General features: G+C 39.5%; 2 protein-coding genes across 6 annotated transcripts in view; one reads left to right on the plus strand and one right to left on the minus strand.

Moving 5' to 3' along the window:
• Positions 1-10,922, plus strand: part of RNF13 (ring finger protein 13) — a 161,940-nt gene extending 151,018 nt beyond the window's left edge. For all 3 annotated transcript variants that reach the window (XM_028843772.2, XM_015131791.3, XM_015131793.3), the window contains 2 exons: positions 8,862-8,942; positions 9,525-10,922. In XM_028843772.2, coding sequence (XP_028699605.1) covers positions 8,862-8,942; positions 9,525-9,889 — 446 coding nt within the window. In that variant the 3' untranslated portion in view covers positions 9,890-10,922. The remainder of the gene's footprint in view (positions 1-8,861; positions 8,943-9,524) is intronic.
• PFN2 (profilin 2) lies at positions 1,399-20,212 on the minus strand. 3 transcript variants are annotated; one of them, XM_015131794.3, is made up of 4 exons: positions 19,760-20,212; positions 17,403-17,595; positions 13,147-13,324; positions 1,399-1,537 (listed from the first exon to the last, which is right to left on the minus strand). In XM_015131794.3, the coding sequence occupies exons 1-3, from the start codon at positions 19,889-19,891 to the stop codon at positions 13,179-13,181; spliced, it is 471 nt and encodes a 156-aa protein (XP_014987280.3). In that variant the 5' UTR covers positions 19,892-20,212; the 3' UTR covers positions 1,399-1,537; positions 13,147-13,178. The 3 variants fall into 3 exon arrangements, with proteins under 3 accessions (XP_014987280.3, XP_014987282.1, XP_014987281.1); XM_015131796.3 differs by lacking the exons at positions 1,399-1,537; positions 13,147-13,324 and adding an exon at positions 13,937-15,295; XM_015131795.3 differs by lacking the exons at positions 1,399-1,537; positions 13,147-13,324 and adding an exon at positions 13,937-15,616.
• Between the last annotated feature and the right edge of the window lie 1,537 nt (positions 20,213-21,749).

The following is a 21,749-nucleotide window of genomic DNA, read 5'->3' on the forward strand; positions in this document are numbered from 1 at the left end:
CTTGGGGGAAGGCCTTGTTTAGAACATAATGCTTCTCCCGACCACCCCTAATACCTGAGGGGATTTTTCCTGGTAGAGCTCCAGGAGGTAAAACTCACAAAAGCATTAGGTCCCCTGGAAGTTTTTTAACTCTCAGACTTGTCCACACTGAGTCTCTGGCAATTTGTTTTTTACCGTTCAGGCTTTGCTACCAGTACTGGTTCTTGTAGTGGTTTTCTACTCAGGGTTTCTGCTAAGTTGTGACTGTATATCTGCTGTCAGAAAAGGGAATGCTTCTCAGCTCTTCTAAAGGAATACTTTTCAGAAGGCCCACAAAGCAGTGAACTGAGGATGCAAGTTGGGTGAGGAATTACTACCATGGCTATGGTTCCTAAGAAATCAGTGCATTCATGAGTTATTTGAAAAGGAACTGTTTTATTACCTCATGTCCAGAGATAAAGATCCTAAGGTCTGTACTGTAATAGCTTTGACTGAAGGAGACTGACAGTTGGTGTTATAGGTTGATTTGTATCATGGCACTCTTGTCATTTGCCTGTAGCTGTAAATGCTTAGGAGAACCATGCTTTAGTCCACCCTTGCCTCTCTCCACTGAAGTCGGTGTTGTTTGTACCATATGGGTTATTTGGGAGTAAGTTGGTTTGGGATGGGCATTGCACCAAATTAAAATTTGATAATTTCACATTTTAGGTCTTATAAGCATGTAACACATACTATTATGTTGTATGAAAGCAAACTGTGTACTTTGCATATATGAATTCAGTTAGTTTTCAGAGTAGCCTAATTAGGAAAGTACTGTCATGTCTCTTTTATGGATAAGGAATATGAGACTTAGAAAGGTCAAGTAAATTGCCTGAGGATACGCAAGCAGCTAAAGGTAAGTGGCAGGGCTGCAATTCAACCTCCTGACTCCAAACACTAGTAAATACTACCCTACTCTTTTCAGTCACTACCATTTCATGGCTTTCATTCTTCCCATTTTCCTTCTCTTGTCATTCCCTCCACCCCACCCCTACTTTTCCTTCTCCTCTTTAACTCACTATGTCAAAGAGAAAAGGAAATACCATTTTTGAGACAAACTGATTTGCTGAAAGTTCAAGTCTACTATCAGTATATAGTACTCATTTCATCATATTCTACATTAACAAGGTAAAATATCCATTTATATTTCTGCTTTTGTAAACTGGCATGCCCTTTATTCACATTTCAGTTAGGATCATACTATTTTATTATTGATTCGTATGCACTATTTAGAAGGAAATTTTATGTATGACTTCCTGTAGTCACCTTTTACACTCTGAGGGCTGCAACAAATATTAGACTAATCTAATCAACAAGCAGAAGTCATCTAGAAGCAATTCAGCTTTATGCAAAAATAATGTAGGCCCAGTGCCCCAAGTATAACTGAGACGGACAGATTTTTTATTTAATTTCCTTTATATGTAGGGAGAAAAAACAAATTTTAGATTAGAATTACATAAATTTCAGTTTGTTGAAGTTGGCTCTGGAAGGGTGTTGTACACCCTCATTTCCTAGTGGCCTGAAAAAGAATAAAAGAAGAATAATGAACCTTCTGTACTGAGTATAAGGAAATGCCTTTTTTTTTTTGAGATGTAGTTTCACTCTCGTCACCCAGGCTGGCGTGCAGTGGTGCGATATCGGCTCATTACAACCTCTGCCTCCAGGGTTCAAGCGATTCTCATGCCTCAGCTTCCCGAGTAGCTGGGATTACAGGCGTGCGTTACCATGCCCAGCTGATTTTGTATTTTTAGTAGAGACAGAGCTTCTCCATGTCGATCAGGCTGTTCTCAAACTCCCGACCTCAGGTGATCTGCCTGCCTCGACCTCCCAAAGTGCTGGGATTACAGACATGAGACACCGTGCCTGGCCTAGGAAATGCTTTTTAAGTACTTGAGGTCTGGCACAATATTTACCATTCCAACACTCCCATTAACTTTGGTTTTTCTCCTCAGGATGATAAATCTGTATTCAGAAAGGCTTTGGGTACAGTTGTAGTTTATCTGCATAGATAATATCAACCAAGTTAGAACCAATAAAGAGTAATATAGAATGACTATTTAAAATACTACAGGGAAAAGTTGGTTTTTTTTTTTTTTAAAGCTAGAGTACCCGAAGTGAAATTTGGCCAAAGCGGATATCAATTCCTAGACTTAGGTTTTAACTTAAATGGATTTATTTATGGCCTCTAAGACAATCATTTTATTCTTACTGCATTCATGAAATAATTCACTAACACATTTCCCCCAAAGAGTTGCTAATGCAATGCTCTTTCGCTCAGTGGAGTCATCTGATTGTTTTAGCATATGCATTATCATCTCACCATCAGAATATATAAGAAATGTTTGACCTTTAATTGAAGTTGCAGAATATAGCTGCTATTGTGTAGCATTCTAGAAATGTTTATAAAAATATGAAACCATGGGAGATGGGAATAAAAAGTGGTCTTCATCCCTGCTTTGTGTTAAATATCTGAAGAAAAAAATGTTCTGGCTTATGAATTGGAAACATTTTCATCCATAGTAAACACGTAGCTGCTTAAGTGTATTTCTTAACACTGTGAATCATAGGGGAATATTTAAATGTGACCAAAAATTCTACATACATAACTTAGGAAGCAATATAATAAAACATAACAGCTAAGACTATGCAGAGGCTTTAGAGCCCAACAGACCTGGGCTGGAATTCTGGATCCCCCATTTATTGGCTGTGTCACCTTGTGCAAGTTTCTTAACCTTGCCAAACACCCATTCATGTGTAAATGTAACTAATAGTACCTACTTCACAAGGTGTGTGGTTGGGAGGGATTTAAATCAGTTTATGAAAAATGCCTACAATAGTGCTTGGCACATAGAACTCAACAAGTAGTAGCAATTATTATTACAAAAGTGAAACAACCTCTTAAATAAAAATAAAATATTAGTGTCATCAAAATTCAGTCATTAAACATATTTTATGATTAACAAGAAGACTGCCAAAATCATGAAGCAGTTGGAAAATAAAAACATTACACTTGAAATTTCAATAACAGTAAGTTGGAGCTAGTTGTATTTTTGTTTTAGAATTTTTTGGTTATCATTAGATTTGACATCTTAAGTAAAAGGTCTATTTGTTATACCATATTCTGGTGTGCTGTAGTGGTTTTGACAGGTATACACATAGATGTTAGAAAAAAAACCCTTTGGTTGTTGCAATTATCTCCTTATTGCATCTAATTGTACCGTGGAAGCCATGGAAGCCTTTAAGAGAACTTTTATAGGCTTAGAATGTAGTGAAAATTGTTCGGGGACTCTATAACATTTGTATTACCATAAAATCCCCACCCTTACCCTTACTCCTTCCCCACCCACCTGCAAAAAAACAAGAAAGAAAAAAAGAAACTAGTAATCAGCTGCTTCATTGTGCTAAAAAGTATTTGTTGTGGAAATATTTGGCAATGAACCAAAAAGAATTTGGCATTTGGAAATATCTTCCATTGGCATAGCTTGTAATACAGTTCACAGAAACTTTTAAAAACAACTTGAATATAATATCTGTAAACTTTCATATTTATCATACTTTGGGGACAGGATCTTAAATCTTCCTATCTTATTCATCTTCACTTTTGAAGTTCTTTCAGAAATGTTCATGCTGATTAATAGTTAAACGATTTGAGTATTAACTTACCCATTTCTAGCACATATAATAAATAGCCTTTTAGTTGTTTTCTTGCTTCTGAAGCAGCCAGCATCCTTACAAATTTTTTCATTACTCATTGTCCTCAAAAATTGCTCTTCAAGCAAAATGTGGTTTCCTGTATTTCCTGTGTCATTCAATTAATGTATTTATCCAAGTCTAACCATAAGAACTAGATACCACACACTGTTTCCTAACAGATGGAAAATCCTTATGTTTTCACTTAACATCCCTCTACTAAGCAGCTCTCTGGGAGCTGTCTCCCTTGTCCCATTAGTATGTTAAAGCAGCCAGATCCCTGAAACATAAATGATAAAAGTGGATTTCATATCTGACATTTTAAGTTACCAGGCATTTTTCCTTTATGGCTTAATCATTGAGATTTTTGAAGATAATATGTACAGGAGGGGAAAGATTTTTATTTCAGAGACTGGAAAAAAGCAACACAGCATTTTAGTAGATTGCATAAAAATGGAGCAATAGTTAATTTTTATAATTTTTTACTTTAGCTATTAAAGACTTCTTTTTTTATAACTACATTTTAATAGCTTTTAGTCTAACCATAATAATAAATACTAGTTCCTTTGCCCAGGGTTTGGAAATAATCAGAAAGAGTTCTCAGGCAAATTTGGCTTTTAAAATATTTCATCCTGTTGTATTTTGTTGATTTCTTGGGAACTGGTATAGGGAAAAGAAGAATAAAAAATAAGATTCATTTATTTCTTATTTGCTAGAAAAAAAGCTGCTATTCATATCAAACACACTCTTGGACTACAGGGCAATTAAAAAGAAATCAATACTAAGAAAAAAAAGCTGCTATTGTTTTCTTCACTGGCAGAAGCAGTGTGTAAGTGGCAACTCATGACTCTAATGATGCATCATCCCTAGGCAGATTATTTATAATACATATGTAAAGTCAGTATCACTAGTGACATCTATATGTATTTAACCCTGAATCTTCAATCTCTTTTATCTTTTATTTTGAGGAAACCTATTCTTGGTTTACTTGATACCTAGACTAGTTTGGTATAGTATTGAACAATTCTACATCAGTTTGTCTCCACTGTGACTATTTTAACTAGCTCAGTTTTAAGCCTTGTTTAGAAATGGTAATTCCTCTTTCTAAATCTAATTTTATGTCCAAATGTTTTTGGTACAGCCTGGCCAAATTCAGGTCCCCATCTAACTTACTTTTGTATTTATTCAAAGACTGAAAGAAGGCCACAAGGATGCAGCATGAATGAAGGGTGGACTAGTATGAGATGAGACAGGATGGCGGGGTAGGGGGATCAGATCATATATAGCTATATGAAGGCCATGATAAGGAGGTCAAATTTTATTCTCAGAGAAGCCATTTAAATTACAATGACACGATGTGATATTTCATTTTTAAAAGATCACTGTAGCTGCTGAAAACTACATGGGGCAGGAATAGATGGGAGACCAGAGAGGAAGCTCTTAGCATAATCTAGAAGATTAGACCAGAGTAATCAGGCGATGGAGAGAAGGGGAAAGATTCAGAATATGTTTTGCAAATAAAAGGTTCCAGGATCTGGTGACAGATTATACGAAGGCTCTAAGGAAAAGAAGCATCAAAGATATGCCTAGGCCTGATACTCAGTTCATGCCACTGCCTTGGCTGCCTAGGTCTTTGTGTGAGTCTTGTTATGAAGGGCCAGTGCTTTTCTGTATCTGATGAGCCAAAGTTTTGGGCTTGAAATGGGGAAAAATCATGGATGAACAAGTTTAGAGAGGAGACAATCTAAGTTCTGTCTGGCTACATGTTTTAACATTCCCAGACTGATGAGATTTACTTTAAAAGTACCTTCATGAAATTTTTCTGAAACTTTATTCTACAGCAGTGCCAAAAACATTCCAGACAAAAGTGGTCCTCTATTGTTTCATGTAACAGACGTGAATCTGATTTCTTCCACAACTTTTGACATCTTATCCAATAGTGAATTAGCAAAGTTTTGTTAGCCTGCAGGGGTTTCTATGAGGGTTTCTCACCTCAGCACCACTGACATTTAGATGGGATACTTTGGTTTAGGGGGCTGTTCAGTACATTATAGGATGTTTCGCACCATCCCTGGTCCACAAGATGCCAGCCGCAACTCTCAGTTATGAAAGCCGAAAATGTCTCCAGATAACACCAAATGTCCTTGGGGAGCAAAATCATCCCCAGTTTAGAACCAAACTAAGCAACAGAATTTTCTAGCATGGTGCTAATAGTAACAAAACTAACACTTATTAAGCACTTGTTATAGCCCTTTTATCTTATACTACCAGAGCCAGTAGGTAATGTTTAAAATCTTATACATCATAAAAATAGATAAATGCCTTTAATTTCTATTTTAAATGTAATTATAAATCCAATCAACAATTGATGTTGGACCACAGCCTTTTGAGTATGAATCCACTGGCTGGATTTCCAAATTGCCATGGTACATGAAGCATTTTCTACCATTTTTAGTTTCAAGTATTTTAAAATGGGGTAAAACTGGATTCTGCTTTCATCCTTGCTTTTTACATTTGTCCAGTCTTTTAGTTTTCTTACCCATACCCAGTTTAACTGCTTTTTGGCTGGCGATGGGTTGAGGGGAACAACTAGCTTTTTTTTTTAAGTGTTTCTAATGCATTCAACCTAGCTTTCAAATAAAACCAGAAGTCTTTTACACTCACAGTTTATTGACTGCTGAATATTTAACTAAATTACATAATTACCCTAAGTAAAACAAAACAGATTCAATGACCACTGCCACTAGCCTTTGGTAAGCATGCAGCTGATCATCTGGTGGGACAAAAGCATAAGGTTGGTTAGAGAATAGCCTCCTAGCAACAGTCTTCTACCATGTGATAAGCAAGTATGCCTATCAGCTAGTTTCACTAGGCAAAAACTGGTTAAGAGTTACTGTATGTGTGAAACACCATGTAAATTACTCTACCTGCATTATCTCTTTTAATCTTCACAACAACCCTAATACATAATTAATATTTGTGTTTTGCCTTTGAGAAAACTGAAACATAAAGATAAGTGTTTTACAGAAGGTTACATAGCTAATAAATAAAAGGACCAGGATGGGAACCCCAGGCATTCTAATAGGTGCTTTACCATGTCATCACAAGTCCAAGGCCATAAAGGTTAATTTTCTACAGAGCACTAAGCTCCAGTTTGGTCCATGATCACAAACTGTACCTTGGAATCTTGACCTGTCATCTTCAAAGTAAGTGCTATGGCAATAAAATATGGGATATTAATATAAATCTACTACTTGGAACAATTCAAAGGACTGATAAGAAAGCTCAGTGACTCCAAAGCATCAAGTCCATACATTTAAAGATAACCCAGACAAATATACCTGTATTAGTTTCCTATTTCTTTGATAACAAATCATCACAAGCTTAGTGCCCTAAAACAACAAAAATATATTATCTATAGCTTATAAGTTTGACATAGGTCTCACGGGGCCAAAACCAAGGTGTCAGCAGGACTGTGTTCCTTTCTGGAGCCTCCAGGGAAGAATCCATTTTCTTACCTTTTCTAGCTTCTGGAGGGCACTCACATTCCTTGACTTGTGACCCTTCTTCCCCCTATCTTCAAAGCCAGTAGCTGCATCTCCCTGACCATTCATCTGTAGCCACCTCGCCCCGACTCTGAACTTTCCTGCCTCCTTCTTCCACTTTTCAAAACCCTTGTGATCACATTGAGCTCACATGGATAATACAGGCTGATATCCCTACCTCAATAAAATGAGCCTTGGAGCCTTGGCACAGCTTTGAGCCACAGTCAGTTCCTGTTCAGCTACATTAACTGTTTTGTTTTTAGTAGGCGTTTTCACAAGGTGATGTGACTCAAAGTTTGATTTGTATGAGAAATCAGTCATGACTGAATTGCATAACTGTCCCCAAAGTCCATGTAAATGGATTTATGTAATTATAAATAAAAATAATAATTACAGCTATATTAGAGGACCTTTAGTCTTGTAATAGTTGAGTCTAGTAAGTCTCACCAAATTCCACACACAAGGTTCTAACATATGTATACATGCCTTTGTTACAGAATGTAATTTAAATACTATAGTAACCAAATTCAAGGTAATGGACAAAAATTAATTTTCATTAAAGCTTTCTATTTTGGGCTCCTCCTGAATGTGCTGCTTTAAATGACTAGGACATTAAAGTGATTGTTTCAGAAGAACTATCAGCACCTTTTTTATGTGTCATGTTCATCCAGACTATCCATCCAGATAATGATATGTCTTCCAAGGTTGTTACCCCTCCATGTGGGATAAGCAATGAATTTAACTGTCTTTTGTTCCCTAAAAGTTTTATAAGTTTTTATCCAACATATGCATGTAGTGGAAAAAAACTCACAAAAGTGCTTTCAAGCACTCACAGTGGTGTCTAAGCCACTATTAACTGAAAAAGCTGCTGTATTTAAAAAACTGCTAGCTCCTTTAAAGACTTAGAAAACTACACTGAAACTCCAAAAAGAGCTATGAATAAATTTCTATGATTATAAAACTGATAAATTCTACAGTAAGACAATTAAAATGGCAATATTAATAGTATACCCTTTATTGAATACCTATGTGTCTGGCCCTTTGCTCGTATCATCTCATTTCATCCTTATAACCTGTAAGGTAAGTTAATCTTTTTACTGATAAAGAACTGGATGGCAAAGGCTAAGCAACTTGCCAAGCACCGCAGAACGTGGTAAATGCTGGAGATTTGAAGCCCAGTGTGACTCATTTCGAATCTGTTTTTATTTGCTAATATAGTTAAACATTTGAGTATGTTCTCATGTTTCCATTTTTATTTAAGACTGAGTTTGAAAATTTTAGTAGTGAAATTTTTCTGGCATTAAATATTTCAAAACTAGCATTTGGTTAGGTAAAACACTGATGTAATTATGATTCTTATTAAAATATTTTGCAAAGATAATCAAGGTAAACAAATTTGTCATCCATTTTAAACTATCTAGTTTAGGTAAAATGTGAATTACTTAAATTGAAACTTCAGGTCCTACAACTTGGATAAGCAGATCCTTGAGTCTGATGCAAAAGGCATCATTCAAAGATAAATACATCAAAAGGCAGTAACTGACTGAGGACTAACTTGAAAAGTTTGAAAGGCAAAAAAATAGTTCTCTACGTATTTTCTGTTTTCAGGAGATGAGTATGATGTATGTGCCATTTGTTTGGATGAGTATGAAGATGGAGACAAACTCAGAATCCTTCCCTGTTCCCATGGTATGAGTAATTACATACTGATTTGAATTTACATGTAGTAATTTATATTTAGGTTCCATATTCCAGGGGAAGAGACGGAAAATAGTTACTGGCACACCGTAAGCCAGGCCCTGTACTAATTAGTGGTCTCATTCAAGGATGGAGGTATATTTATAAAAATGTGTAAACTTTCAGGCCAGGTACAGTGGCTCACGCCCATAATCCCAGCACTTTGGGAGGCCGAGGCAGGCGGATCACAAGGTCAGGGGATCGAGACCATCCTGGCTATCAGTGAAACCCCGTCTCTACTAAAAATACAAAAAATTAGCTGGGCGTGGTGGCGGGCACCTGTAGTCCCAGCTACTCAGGAGGCTGAGGCAGGAGAATGGCATGAACCTGGGAGGCGGAGCTTGCAGTGAACGGAGATCGCACCACTGCACTCCAGCCTGGGCGACAGAGCCAGACTCTGTCTCAAAAAAAAAAAAAATTTATAAACTTTCTTCCCGTCCCTACATGATACATACAGAACACTGAATATGGCAAGAGATTAAATATAAAAGTATCAACCACAGCATACTAAAGATGTATATTTTGCTTCAACAGCTTATCACTGCAAGTGTGTGGACCCTTGGCTAACTAAAACCAAAAAAACCTGTCCAGTGTGCAAGCAAAAAGTTGTTCCTTCTCAAGGTGATTCAGACTCTGACACAGATAGTAGTCAAGAAGAAAATGAAGTGACAGAACATACCCCTTTACTTAGACCTTTAGCTTCTGTCAGTGCCCAGTCATTTGGGGCTTTGTCGGAATCCCGCTCACATCAGAACATGACAGAATCTTCAGACTATGAGGAAGATGACAATGAAGATACCGACAGTAGTGATGCAGAAAATGAAATTAATGAACATGATGTCGTGGTCCAGCTGCAGCCTAATGGTGAACGGGATTACAACATAGCAAATACTGTTTGACTTTCAGAAGATGGTTTATTTCCCTTTAAAATGTTTAGGTAATATACTGTAATTTGATTTTTTGCTCCCTTCAAAGATTTCTGTAGAAATAACTTATTTTTAGTATTCTACAGTTTAATCAAATTACTGAAACAGGACTTTTGATCTGGTATTTATCTGCAAGAGTGTACTTCATTCACTAATAATAGACTGGTGCTGTAACTCAAGCATCAATTCAGCTCTTCTTTTGGAATTAAAGTATAGCCAAAACATTAAAAAAAAAAAAATCCTCAGTATAGCTTGCAATTAAGACCTAGATCACAGTATTTAAATGTTTTGTGTTTTATACATGAGGTCAGTGCGACAGCCACCTAGCATGAACTAACCCAGCTTCCACCTCCATAAAGTTACCTAGAGTTGTTGAGTTGGAGTATGTTCTGGCATTTACCTGACCTGCCAATCATTAGGGAGAGGCAACAAGGTAACTCAGCCTTTCCTCCTCCTATCAGCACAAAGAAACTCAAAGCTGTATTTTCCCTTTCTGTTCCAAAGCAGTCTTATCCTGACAGGAGCGGTCTATACTAGTGCAGATTTCAACACGTTTTTTTTTAATGTTTTAATTACTATAGTGTTATGTAGAGATTTGATTCAGCAGCTAATGTTTCTGAACTTTACTTATTAATTTTCAGTGTCCTTAAGGGTTTTGTGGTGTTATCAAAGCAAAAAGAAAATGCTGCATAAAAATACCAAACTTCAGCAACTGTTAATGCTCAGATCATATACCTCTTAATAAATAGCATCTTATGCTAATTAGCCCTGCTAAACTATGTACAGAGGAAATTGTTCAAGTATTGGATTTGAAAGTAAGTGACTTATGTTTAACAGAACTAATGATGTATTGAAACACTGTATTATGAAAAGCTAAATTATATACATCATTGTAACTATGTAGAAAATGTAGACTAATGTATAATCAAAATGCTAAGGATTTTTATATGGCCTTGTATGAGGGGAGTTTGAATGTTAATAAACATGTTTTCCACTTTAAGATCCAGTAAATGTCTGTTCTACCATTTACTTACCATATTAGTCTTATTTATATATATCCTATAAAGGGATAATGATTGAGGTCAGAGAAATCACATCACCCTAGAATTTTATACAAAGTAACTGACCATTCACATGCAGTTAGGTAATCTCCCAAAAGTTTAGACTGCTGCCAAAATTATTCCAAAAATAAACAGTGTACATTTTGGTACCCTGTTGTAAATTATGGTATATCGAGGGAAAATTTCACTTTCCGAATTGCCTTTTAAAAAATGTTCATAATCAGGAAAAAATAGGTATTTCTACTTTGGAAAATAAACGGTTGAATTCAACATCCGCTATCTGATACCTCATCCCTCTTCCCCTTTTTTATAAAAAATTAAAGAACCACAGGCCTGAGAAACAGGACATCAAAGGTTACCACGGTAGTTAAGCAAAGTTTGGAACTGGACATAATTGTATGGTCCTAACCGTTTTAAACCTGGTCATTTGCATAATTTTCATTTAACCTAAGTGAGGGTGTGAGGACAAAACGTTGGGCTCAGTATCTGGTGCATAGATGTGCAATAAGTAATAGTCTTCAAAATAATTATTAAATAAAAACATCAAACCTAAAATAGTATTTTAAAATAGGAAAAGGGAAAAAAATAAAAAGTCACAGTAATGGGTAAGTATGTATTAGATGTTATATTCCCTTAGTCTTTAATCCAAAGTTTAGAACAAGGACCTAGTTCCTTTATGTTAGGAGTTTTTATGGAAAAAAAAAATTTTTTTTTTGAAATTCCAAATTACTTTAATTTTATGTAAAAAAAAAAAATCTACGAAGTGTCTTATTTAGCAGCACTGGCTAGGACTGTTACTAGGTTCTGTTAATGTTCACTTGAAATGTTCTGTAATTTCATGGTATAGCTTTTTGAATAGGACAGTAGGTGCAATTAAAATCCAATTTCTATTTAAAAATTTAAAATTTTCTTGATTACAAAAGTAACATTAAAACACTAGAAATCAAAATATAGTCACCTGGAAACTATACTGCCTTCAGAAATACATATGTAAAATACATGTATATTAATACTGTATGTATGTGCACTGTCATGTAACATGTTTATATTCTCATTAACATTCATTGGTAAGCATTCTCATGTCATTCTTCAATGACTATTTTGTCCTATGGACTTAAAATCATTTATTCAAACCATACCCCTTAAAAAGCTGAACCTTGTAGATGTTTTCCAAGTTTGGATGGCTTAAGTAATGCAGTGTGATGGACATTCTGGTATACAAATTTGTATAGCTTCATTTCCATATGCGAAATTCCTAGAACTAAGTACAAAGCAAAGTATAGCTGTATATATTTCCCTAAGTATTTTTCTAATGAAATTGTGGGTGGAGGGCCAATGAATAGTTTCATTATATACTATTTTAGTGATACAGTCACCCTTTACCACCTTCTACCCCCAACCTCCTCTCTGAACACACACACATACACACTGCCCCCTCACCTACTTACAGATTAACAGTTTCAGAATTTTGGTCACTGCTTTCTATAATTGGTTACCCTAATAGTTCTTTACAAGTGAAGTGTGAATGTGTATTATTGTAAAATCTCAAATCATCACAACTCAACCACCAAATTTTCATTTGCCCAATCTTTTGGCCTTAACAGGTCAAGAAACTGATACCAGGTTTTTATTATAGTTTTACAATTTCTAGGTTATGTCCAACTACCAAAATAGCCCCAGATCCTTTATCTTCCATACTTTTACATCCCTGTGTATGTACAGCCATATTCACAACCAATGCCTGACAACCAAAGAAAACTTTCACATGCATAGTATAAGCAGATTAATTCCTATTCCCTAACCCATCGTTTCTCAAAAGGTAGCATAAACACCACTTAAAATGAATCAGACTGACCCAGTGATTGTTTCTGAAAAGGGATTCCTGGGCTTATGGACTCTCCATCTCCAGGATGGAACCCCAGAGTCCATAATCTGCCTTCTAACCAGCTCCCCAGTTTTACTGAAACCCACTAACTTTTGAGCACCCCTGGCTCTAAGCATCTGCTTGAGTTGTTGGTAATAATGATTTATCCAAATAGCCCTAAATTTACATATTTACCAAACTTCAATACATATCAGGGATTTTATGGCCTCTGGGATTAAATCTATTACATAGCCATGGTCAACATGTCACTACAAAGCCAAAAAGTGCAAAAGCATCCCAATTACCTTATATGCTGCCTAAGGAATGTCTTCTGCTCTTATGTAGGAGGGCCCCAGTTGGCTGACTTCAGTCTGCCAACACAGCCTCCAAATCTAAAGTCATACGACATTTCAACACAGAAAAATCCACGATAGTGCAGAAACTCTTCTTGGTACTCCCTTTGCTGTTTATTAGATTTCACATCTAGAAACCAGCAAGAAAAGGAAAATACTCATTTTCTAGCAGATGTCAGTTGCTTCTCACATACGCCTGAAGATGAGCCTGAAATGACTCAAAACTATATGTAACAGATCAAAGCCCATTAAAAAGAAATTCCCAGGCACTAATTTTATCTGTAATATTACTTGAAGTAGGCCATCACCTGAATGTTAAAGTTTTATGCTTGCGGCCGGGCGCAGTGGCTCATGCCTGTAATCCCAGCCCTTTGGGAGGCTGAGGCGGGCAGATCACGAGGTCAGGATTCGAGACCATCCTGGCTAACATGGTGAAACCCCGTCTCTACTAAAAATACAAAAAATTAGCCAGCGTGGCGGTGTGGCCTCTAGTCCCAGCTACTCGGGAGGTTGAGGCAGGAGAATGGCATGAACCCGGGAGACGGAGCTTGCAGTGAGCCGAAATTGTGCCACTGCATTCCAGCCTGGGCAACAGAGTGAGACTCCGTCTCAAAAAAAAAAAAAAAAAAAAAAATTTTATGCTTGCAGCAGACTTTGGCCTATTCTGTGTATTCCCCACTTGTCAAAAATCAGCTTTTAACAGTAAGCCAACAATTTATATAAACAACAGGAGCCTAGAGTATTTGGTTGGAATAAATTTATTTCATCTGTCTGTAAACAAGGTGTTTAATAGTTATGGCATTTTTTTAAATGCATATTAAATCAGATGAGTTAGACTGTATCCCAGATGTAACAAAGTGCAGGGAAAGAAATGGACAAATCAGCAACAAGATTTGTTTTTAAATCTGTACATTATCCACAAGGCCCAAACAATAGAAGCAAATACTAGAATGTCCCTAAAGTAGTGCCATTCGAAAGAAACCCTTAATAGGTCAGTTAAAATCCATCTCACAATAGCAACGGTTCATTTTAACAATAGTATGGCACAGAATACATATGAAAAAAATTCATCACAAGACAGCCAAGTCCACAATAATGCAACTTCATATAAAAACTCAAGCTGCAAATAAAAATTGGTCCTATGAAGAACAAACTGGACACACTCCAGATGGTTATGTTGGGATACCTAATGTCCATAATGGCAGCCTTTTACAATTTTACTAAAGAGTAGAGCTGGTGTGCAAAGAAAAAGACAGGAATAAAAATGTGAGCTATTGCAATGATGGAATGTCCCTGGGGAGTCAATCAGTATGGTTACTGTAAGGTCATGGGAGGAAGTGCTTTTTGCTCTTGTTTTGCCATTGCACTCTTCATATGTCCTGTAGACACTATGAATAAAGGTTTGTCTCAAGTGCAACAACAATACTAAAAGCAAACTACTGCAGCTCTCAATAGCTCATCAACAAAAGGGATATTAATTGGTTAAAAAAAACAGGCACTGCATAAAAAAAGATGGAAGCAAACCAAATGCCTATGTGCGAAGGGAGGTGGGGCGGGAAAAAGAGAAGAGTGAAGGAAAGATGCATGCACTTTTTCCTCCCAACCATGCGCTACAAAAGGAAGACTAAATGAGCCAAGTAAATGCTCAAAGTGCTGAAAAGACATTGATCAGAGATTGTACAACCGGCACCTTGCTTAATATTAACTTATTTTAGTAATCAATATCCCATTAATTGCTAAGACAAAGTGATGCCCAACTTGGCATGCCCCCTCCCCCCAATTTCAAGGTATCATGCAAATCATTATTGTGCTGCAATTATGTTGCCAGATAAGGGTTGGTTACATACAGTGGTTAACATACAAATGATCCATTGGGCAAACAGGAATCATGACATTAGAAAATAGGTAAAGAAAAATTAGCTACCATCTATAGTTTGGTAGCATTGTGACCATAATTAGGGTTGTTGATGAAGACAGTTGCTAGGTAGATGGGGAGAGGCTGCTTACACATCAGACCTCCTCAGGTATAAAGCGAGTTCATATGCTTTCTTGTTAAGTGTGCCTCCGTGGACACCTTCCTTTCCCATGACTATAACCAATGCTGGAGTACACAAGGAAACAAAACAAAAGTGAACAGAATTATTTGGGGGGGGGAGGGCAAAAGAAAGACGCCTTTCCCCACCAACAGAGGGATACAAAGGAGACACAGGTTCATACCCCATCACCCTGCATTGCTAATAAAATTTCCAGAATTCAGACTTAAGCTTACAGCTAGGAAAGTTTAAGAGCAATTTTCCCCTAATACTTAACAGTCTGCCTAGCAGCTAGAACCCAGAGTCTCTCAAGTATTTTGCCATTGAGTATGCCTTCTTATTCAATCCGCCTCCATGGACCCCTTCTTTTCCCATTACAAAGACCAAGACTGAAAGAGAAAGAAGAAAAGTGTTTCAAAAGAAGTGTTAATCAAGAAAGTCACATAAGTTTTAGCAGACAGAACCCCGATTAATAAGTTAACATTAAGTTAGTTTTCCATGAACTGCCAAGCACTGAAATCAAGTAGGTTTCCAAAAAGAACTTTCAAACTAGTAATATACTAAACAGAAAATAGTAAACTTGAATGCATCTTGGAAGCCCAATCAATGCAAGCAAAAGTTCTATACAACTATCTTTACACTAACTACAGGAAAAAAAAAAAAAAAAAGATCATTTGTCTTCTATTTTAGGGCAAAAAAATTCTGGCTTATGTCAAGTACATGTTATTACTTGCCCCAAACATATAAACTTAATAAACTCAGGGAGTTATTTACTTACAAACTCTCCCCAAATTTTAACATGCTTGACAAGTTTAAACTATTATGTTTTACCAGTGAGGCTAAATGTATCTCTTATTTCCAAAGGAAAATGAAGATCAAATTTTAAGTAGCATACTCAGTATCATTCAGAAAAGGCCAAATTAAATTATTTAAGGTGTTTGCTTACTGATAACTTCACCATACTAACCTTGTTTTTAATTGCGTCTAAAAAAATAGGTTTACGATTTCTAATCGCTCTTGTATAATACAATTCAAAGGTCTATAACCCAAAATATATGTATATGTCAAATTTTATATTCACTACCACTAGATGTCAGTAGTGCTGTAGAGTATAAAAATATTGTTTTTTTTTTTTTTTTTTTGTCTTGTGCTTGACGCTTCTTTTTAGCATATAGTGCAGCTAAGGTTTAAAGAGATTTGTCACTATTTCAAAGTCATCTAATTTTCTTATAAATACTTAAAACATCAACTCACACCAGAATTACGAGTAACTTTTAGGATAATCACAGGGAGCTGGTAGAGCCACAGCATTAAATTACAACTCAGGGCAGCTTCAAGTCCCCTCACATGGTAGAGCTGTTATTAAAATTAGATGTGCCAAGTCAGCTATGTGAGGCTACAGAAGCACTCTATATTTACAAAATATTCGTATGCGTTAACCCATTTAAATGTATTTGTAAATCAATCAGATGTCATAATAAACCTCAATTTCAAAAGTTTATTTTGAAAAAGTAGGGAGACTTAGTACAATTAAGAGTTTCTATAATGCTGACAACAGTCTGGAGACACCTGAATTTTTGGACCAAGTATACAAATGAAATGTAATTTCCTACTTTTCAAATCTAAGTCTCAGACACACAATTTTTGAAAATATTTCAGTGAATGGATAACTTACTCCAAAATCCTCATCTAATTATCTTTTCCCCAGCAAAGTTCCTAACTGAAAAATGAACTGATGTTAATTTTTACTTCTTTATGCTGAATAGTGAAATGGTTAGAATACAATCAAGAAAAAAAAGAAAAGAGATCCAAAGGTCAAACACAAACTGCAAAGGACTAAAATAACCAAGTGATTCCAACAATTTAACAATCTGAAACACCACAGGATTATCATTTGACATGCCAAGCAGTTTAAGAGACTTTTAAGTTTAATAAAGCTGAAAGTGAGTTGATACGAATATTCTACCTTAGAACAAAATCAGGATCTAAGAGGGCAGGTTGTAGATGCTGCAGAGTAGGTAAAACTAAAGCAGTGCTTCTCCATAGTGCTGGGCAGTTCACAAAAACCACCTTAATAGCCATTATGGACTAACTTTTATTCAAAATGTTAAAAGAAACTGCTTAATAAGTTGTAACGTGGCATGCAACTTTTAACCAAAAGAATGCCTTACTTACCTCTACCAGCTCTGCCGACAGCAACATTGTATGTTGGCTCCCCACCTTGACTCTTTGTCCGGATGTCCATTGTGCAGTCACCATCGACGTATAGACTATCTCTGATCACTGAGCATTTCTTCGCGCCAAGAGTCAAACCGTTGGTAAAGAAACCTTCCCGGTCTTTTCCTACAATCATATCTATTTCTATTGGCTGTCCCCCACCAGAAAGAAAAAAAAAAAAAAACATGAAGTTGTAGTTAATTCCTTTTAGGGCTTGATGTTAACAGGAAAGGCTGTGTGCTATGCCAGACAGCCACATTTCACTAACGTAAAACCAAGATTCGGTCTTTTCTTAATAATTACTTAATTCTATATAATCACATCTTTTACATCAGTTGATTTGATTTCAGTTAACGGTGTCGTCTCTTAACCAAGACCAGTCTATATAAAGAAACTCTAAATAATTGATAGTTGACACTAGACAAAGTGCAAACTTAAAGAGTTATTTATAAACTGTATTAAGTCAGCTGGTGCCTGAAAGTGTTCACGTAATGGTAAAAATTCAGCTATCAACTCTTTGAACACAGCTGGTCTATCATATTCAGTCCCATTACAGTAAATCATGTTTCATCACATTTAAAGTTGCTTCAAAGTCTCCCAAAATAAAGCCTGTTCTTTGATTTGTTCACTTCTCTGCTTGGAATAACTAGAAATATACCTGATGATATGGACTTCAATCCCCGAACATCAGTGCTCTTCCAAATTCATATTTCCCTCCTATTTTTCTAGCCACGACTCCTGTTTCTTTCCAACCTCCCTTCCCCTCCCATCTCAGTAATCAGTTTTCTTTCTGGGCAAACGCAAAGTGGATTCTGTCTACAGCACTGCGGTAGGCAATAGTAAAACAGAGAAAATGGAGGGAGATTGGGAAAGAAACTGAGGTAGCCACCAGAACCGGAAAGGAGAAAACGTGCATTCTAACATTCCATGAATAAGAAGGAAGGCGTCGCCCCCATCAGAACTGCAGAGTCATAGCAGGCCCCAGCCATTTCCAAGCACACTCCCGCAATCTTCCTCGTCAGACAGCGGGAACTCACACACAAAGACAAGAGGACTGCAGGAAAAAAGTTGATGACCAGATGCCAATTCCCTACAAGAATTGTAGTCCACTGCGGGTATACGAGACCTTAAAGTACTAGCATCAAGGACTGAGTTCTAAAGTCAGACTTTAAACCACGTTAAGTGGCAAAAGAATAATTAGCACCCATAATAGGGGACCTGAATTTTGGTGTTTAATGGGAAGTGAGCGTGGTGCTAAGAAATTAAAGGAATGGTCTCGTATTTAATACAATTACCATAATTTTAGAAACAGCCTTGGGCAGAAACAGGCAAAACAATAAGCTGGAGGCTTACTTGCAAATATTCCCCAAACATACTGCAACCAACTCAAAACCATCAAGTCTCAAGAAAATCAGGCAATGTGAAGCATAAAACTGCATTAGTTCCTTTACTGCCACCACTAAAGAGGGAGGGACTTGGAGAAGTGAAGTGTGCTCCTGGTCTTCGCAGATAATTGAAAGCCCCCGAAAAGCACCCCTTTTTTCAGCTATGTTGCGTAACTGGGGATAACCGTATATCGATGAATCTCCATATGAGAAGGAGAGAAATCAATGGCAGTTCGCCATCTTGGAGAATTAAAAAAAAAAAAAAAAAAAACAACCTATAGAGCTACAGCTGAAGTCGAGATTCACGAATCCACCTACGCGGTCGGCGCACATCTCTCGCAAGCCCCAGAGGCCTGGACATCGGCAAACCTACGCAAAGTCGCTTCGAGAATCCCGGGGGCCGGGTCGGGGCCACCGCCTCCCACAGCCGGAGGCGCGGGCGGCTAGCTGTCCGCCGAGCAAGAGGCGGCCAAGAAGCCTGGGGACCTCTACCCGGGGCCCGCGCTCCCCGGCCCGGATCCCCGACCCCCGCTTCCACCCCAGGACGTGCATAGCAAACCTCAGGGCTTCAAGAGAACCTAGGGGAACCGCACTAGCAGGAAAAAAGGAAACCCTCCCCTTGCCCTGGCTGGTGCGTGCCCCCTCCCCCAACCCGGGCACCTGGACCCACGCTGGGAACGCCGGGGACGCCCGGCGAGGGCCAGCAAGGAGTCTGGCCGCCGCCCCCGCTTGTCAGCGCAGCCCCGGGTGAGGGGGCGTCTCCGGGCCTCGGCCTCCCAGCCTGCCCGGCAGCCGCATCCTCGGCGCCCGCTGCCTAGCACACCTGCGGGCTCGGCCCTCGGTGTTCCGGCCCCGCGCTGCGGCGCCCCCGCGGCCCGCCAACCCCACTCCGGTGCAGGGACCAGGGTCCCGGCCGCCACTGGTCCTCACCGTAATGCTCTGAAAGACGCCCCCGGCCGTGGCTGCCCAGACGTATTTGGCGTCGCAGTAGCCGACAATGGCGGCCTCCTGGCAGCAGCCATCGCACATCAGGTTATCCACGTAGCTCTGCCAACCGGCCATCTTCGAGCCCTTCGCACTGCAGCGCGGACGGCGAGGAGCAGCAGGCGCGGCGGCGGCGGCGGCGGCGGTAGCGGTAGCGGGCGGCGGCGGCGGCGGCGGCGCGGGGGAAGGCGGGGCGGGGGCGGGGAGGAGGCGGCTCTGCGCAGGCACCGACCGCCCCCCTCCCCGAGGAGCCGCGGAGGGAGGACGCGGGTTCAGCGATGAGGGACGAACCTCAGAGCGCGCCCGGCCACCCGGCCGCCCGCAGCCGCGGGGCTGACTAACCAGCGGCGGGAGGCTGCGGAGCGGCTGTGCCGGTGGTGGTGGCGGCGGCTGCTCCTTACCGCAGCGCCCTTCGTTCTCCGCGGATACGGCGGGGCGTGCGCGCGCGCGTGCGTGCGATCCTTCCGCGGCGCCCTGGCACGGAGGGTCCCGGGAAGGGCGGGGGGAGACTGAGGCGGGGGCGCGGAGGGATACCGCCCCGGGACAATCACGGCCGCCACGTGCGGCAGGCGCCGGCCCGGCGCGGTGGCGTTGCGGCGGATGCCGATCTTCGGATCCCGGGCCGGCGGAGAGGGGTGGCCCCCGCGTCGCTCTCGGCACCCTAGGAACAGCAGCCGCAGGGACGCCTTGGAGCCCCGCGGCCGGGCCGCGATGTGCTTTTCTTCTGTGTCCGCTGCCCGGGATGCGGAATCTTGAGCCTTGGTGTCGGGTTGCAGAGTTGCCCTGGTGACGGGATGCGGAGCGTTTCCTCCTCTTTGTGGTGGGGGCGGCTGGTGGCAGGGTCGCCCACGCTAATCTCCGAGCCCCTAAGGGCGCCCTCTTTCCTGGAGCCCTTTTGCGCCTCGCCCATAAAGGCAGACCCGCGGGCGCGCGCCGGCAACCTGAAATCAGAGCAGGCGTCCGTGGCGCTCAGGCACCTTGCTGAGCTTCGCCGATCTTTCATTGTTGCTTCATTTGGGTACCAAGGGCCTCTCATTCTGTGGATTCTTTGCCTGGAAGAGCCCCCTTAGTGTTGCTAATCACGTGTGTGCTTAAATGGCTCGTAAATTCCGAACAAAACAAATAGCAACCTGTGTTACACTGTTTCTTGGTAACTGGGAAAGTTACTGGTGGCTCGAAGTATACGCAGAAAATACAAAGATTAAAAACTAGGGACGAGTTCACTGAATGAACACCATAACATTTCTGTTCTGCAGGGTAAAATAATTTCGGGACCCAGGTCTGGGCGAGATTTGCATTAACAAGGTAAATGGTGGGTGGAGTGCCTGAGAAGCTATTCGTATCGTCTTTGGTAGCCTCTGGGCACTAGGACTAGACATGGAATTAGGGGTCCCCCAACAAGGACTTCAATTTTAGGTTAATAGAAACCATCTGCCACTTAGGGAAAGCAAGCGCCAAAATGTAGATAAGTTGATGTTCACCCTTAAAGTTACCGGGTAAGGTCATGATTTGTAGGAGGATTAAGGCATGTATCTCTGGAAAGGGCAAGAACGTTGCTTTTAAAAGTCTAATTGGTTCTGAAGTTTGATGTTTTTTCTGCTGATTCCTTTAAAATGTTCGGCTACTAGAGAGAAAAAAGTACAGTAAAAGAACCCCCAAGTCGGAGACCTATCAGACTGAGAATATGTATTTTCTCATGTTCTAAAGATACAGAATACCTGTGTGGTGTAAAATGTGAGCCAAAAATTGTTTCATTTCTCTAAGTGTGCCTCCCACCTAATTTAATTACACTTAATTGTTCTTGTTTATAACTGCCTTTTATGGTGATGTTGATCATTTTAGTCCTTCGATCATAGCACTGTATCATCTTAAAAGCTAATAATAGATTACTTGTAACACAGGCTCACTATGTGAGAATTCATAAAGCTGTATGTAC

The sequence above is a fragment of the Macaca mulatta genome, chromosome 2 (genome assembly GCF_049350105.2).
Source record: "Macaca mulatta isolate MMU2019108-1 chromosome 2, T2T-MMU8v2.0, whole genome shotgun sequence".
Taxonomy (NCBI): Eukaryota; Metazoa; Chordata; class Mammalia; order Primates; family Cercopithecidae; genus Macaca; species Macaca mulatta.

What these genes read in the sequence shown, in the direction of transcription:
- PFN2 (XM_015131794.3), bottom strand. Translation starts at nt 19,891, where the DNA reads ATGGCCGGTTGGCAGAGCTACGTGGATAACCTGATGTGCGATGGCTGC. An exon ending in GCGTCTTTCAGAGCATTACG is followed by an intron (nt 17,596 to 19,759) that starts GTGAGGACCAGT and finishes GGTGGGGGACAG; the next exon opens with CCAATAGAAATAGATATGAT. An exon ending in TGTCGGCAGAGCTGGTAGAG is followed by an intron (nt 13,325 to 17,402) that starts GTAAGTAAGGCA and finishes GCTGGTTTCTAG; the next exon opens with ATGTGAAATCTAATAAACAG.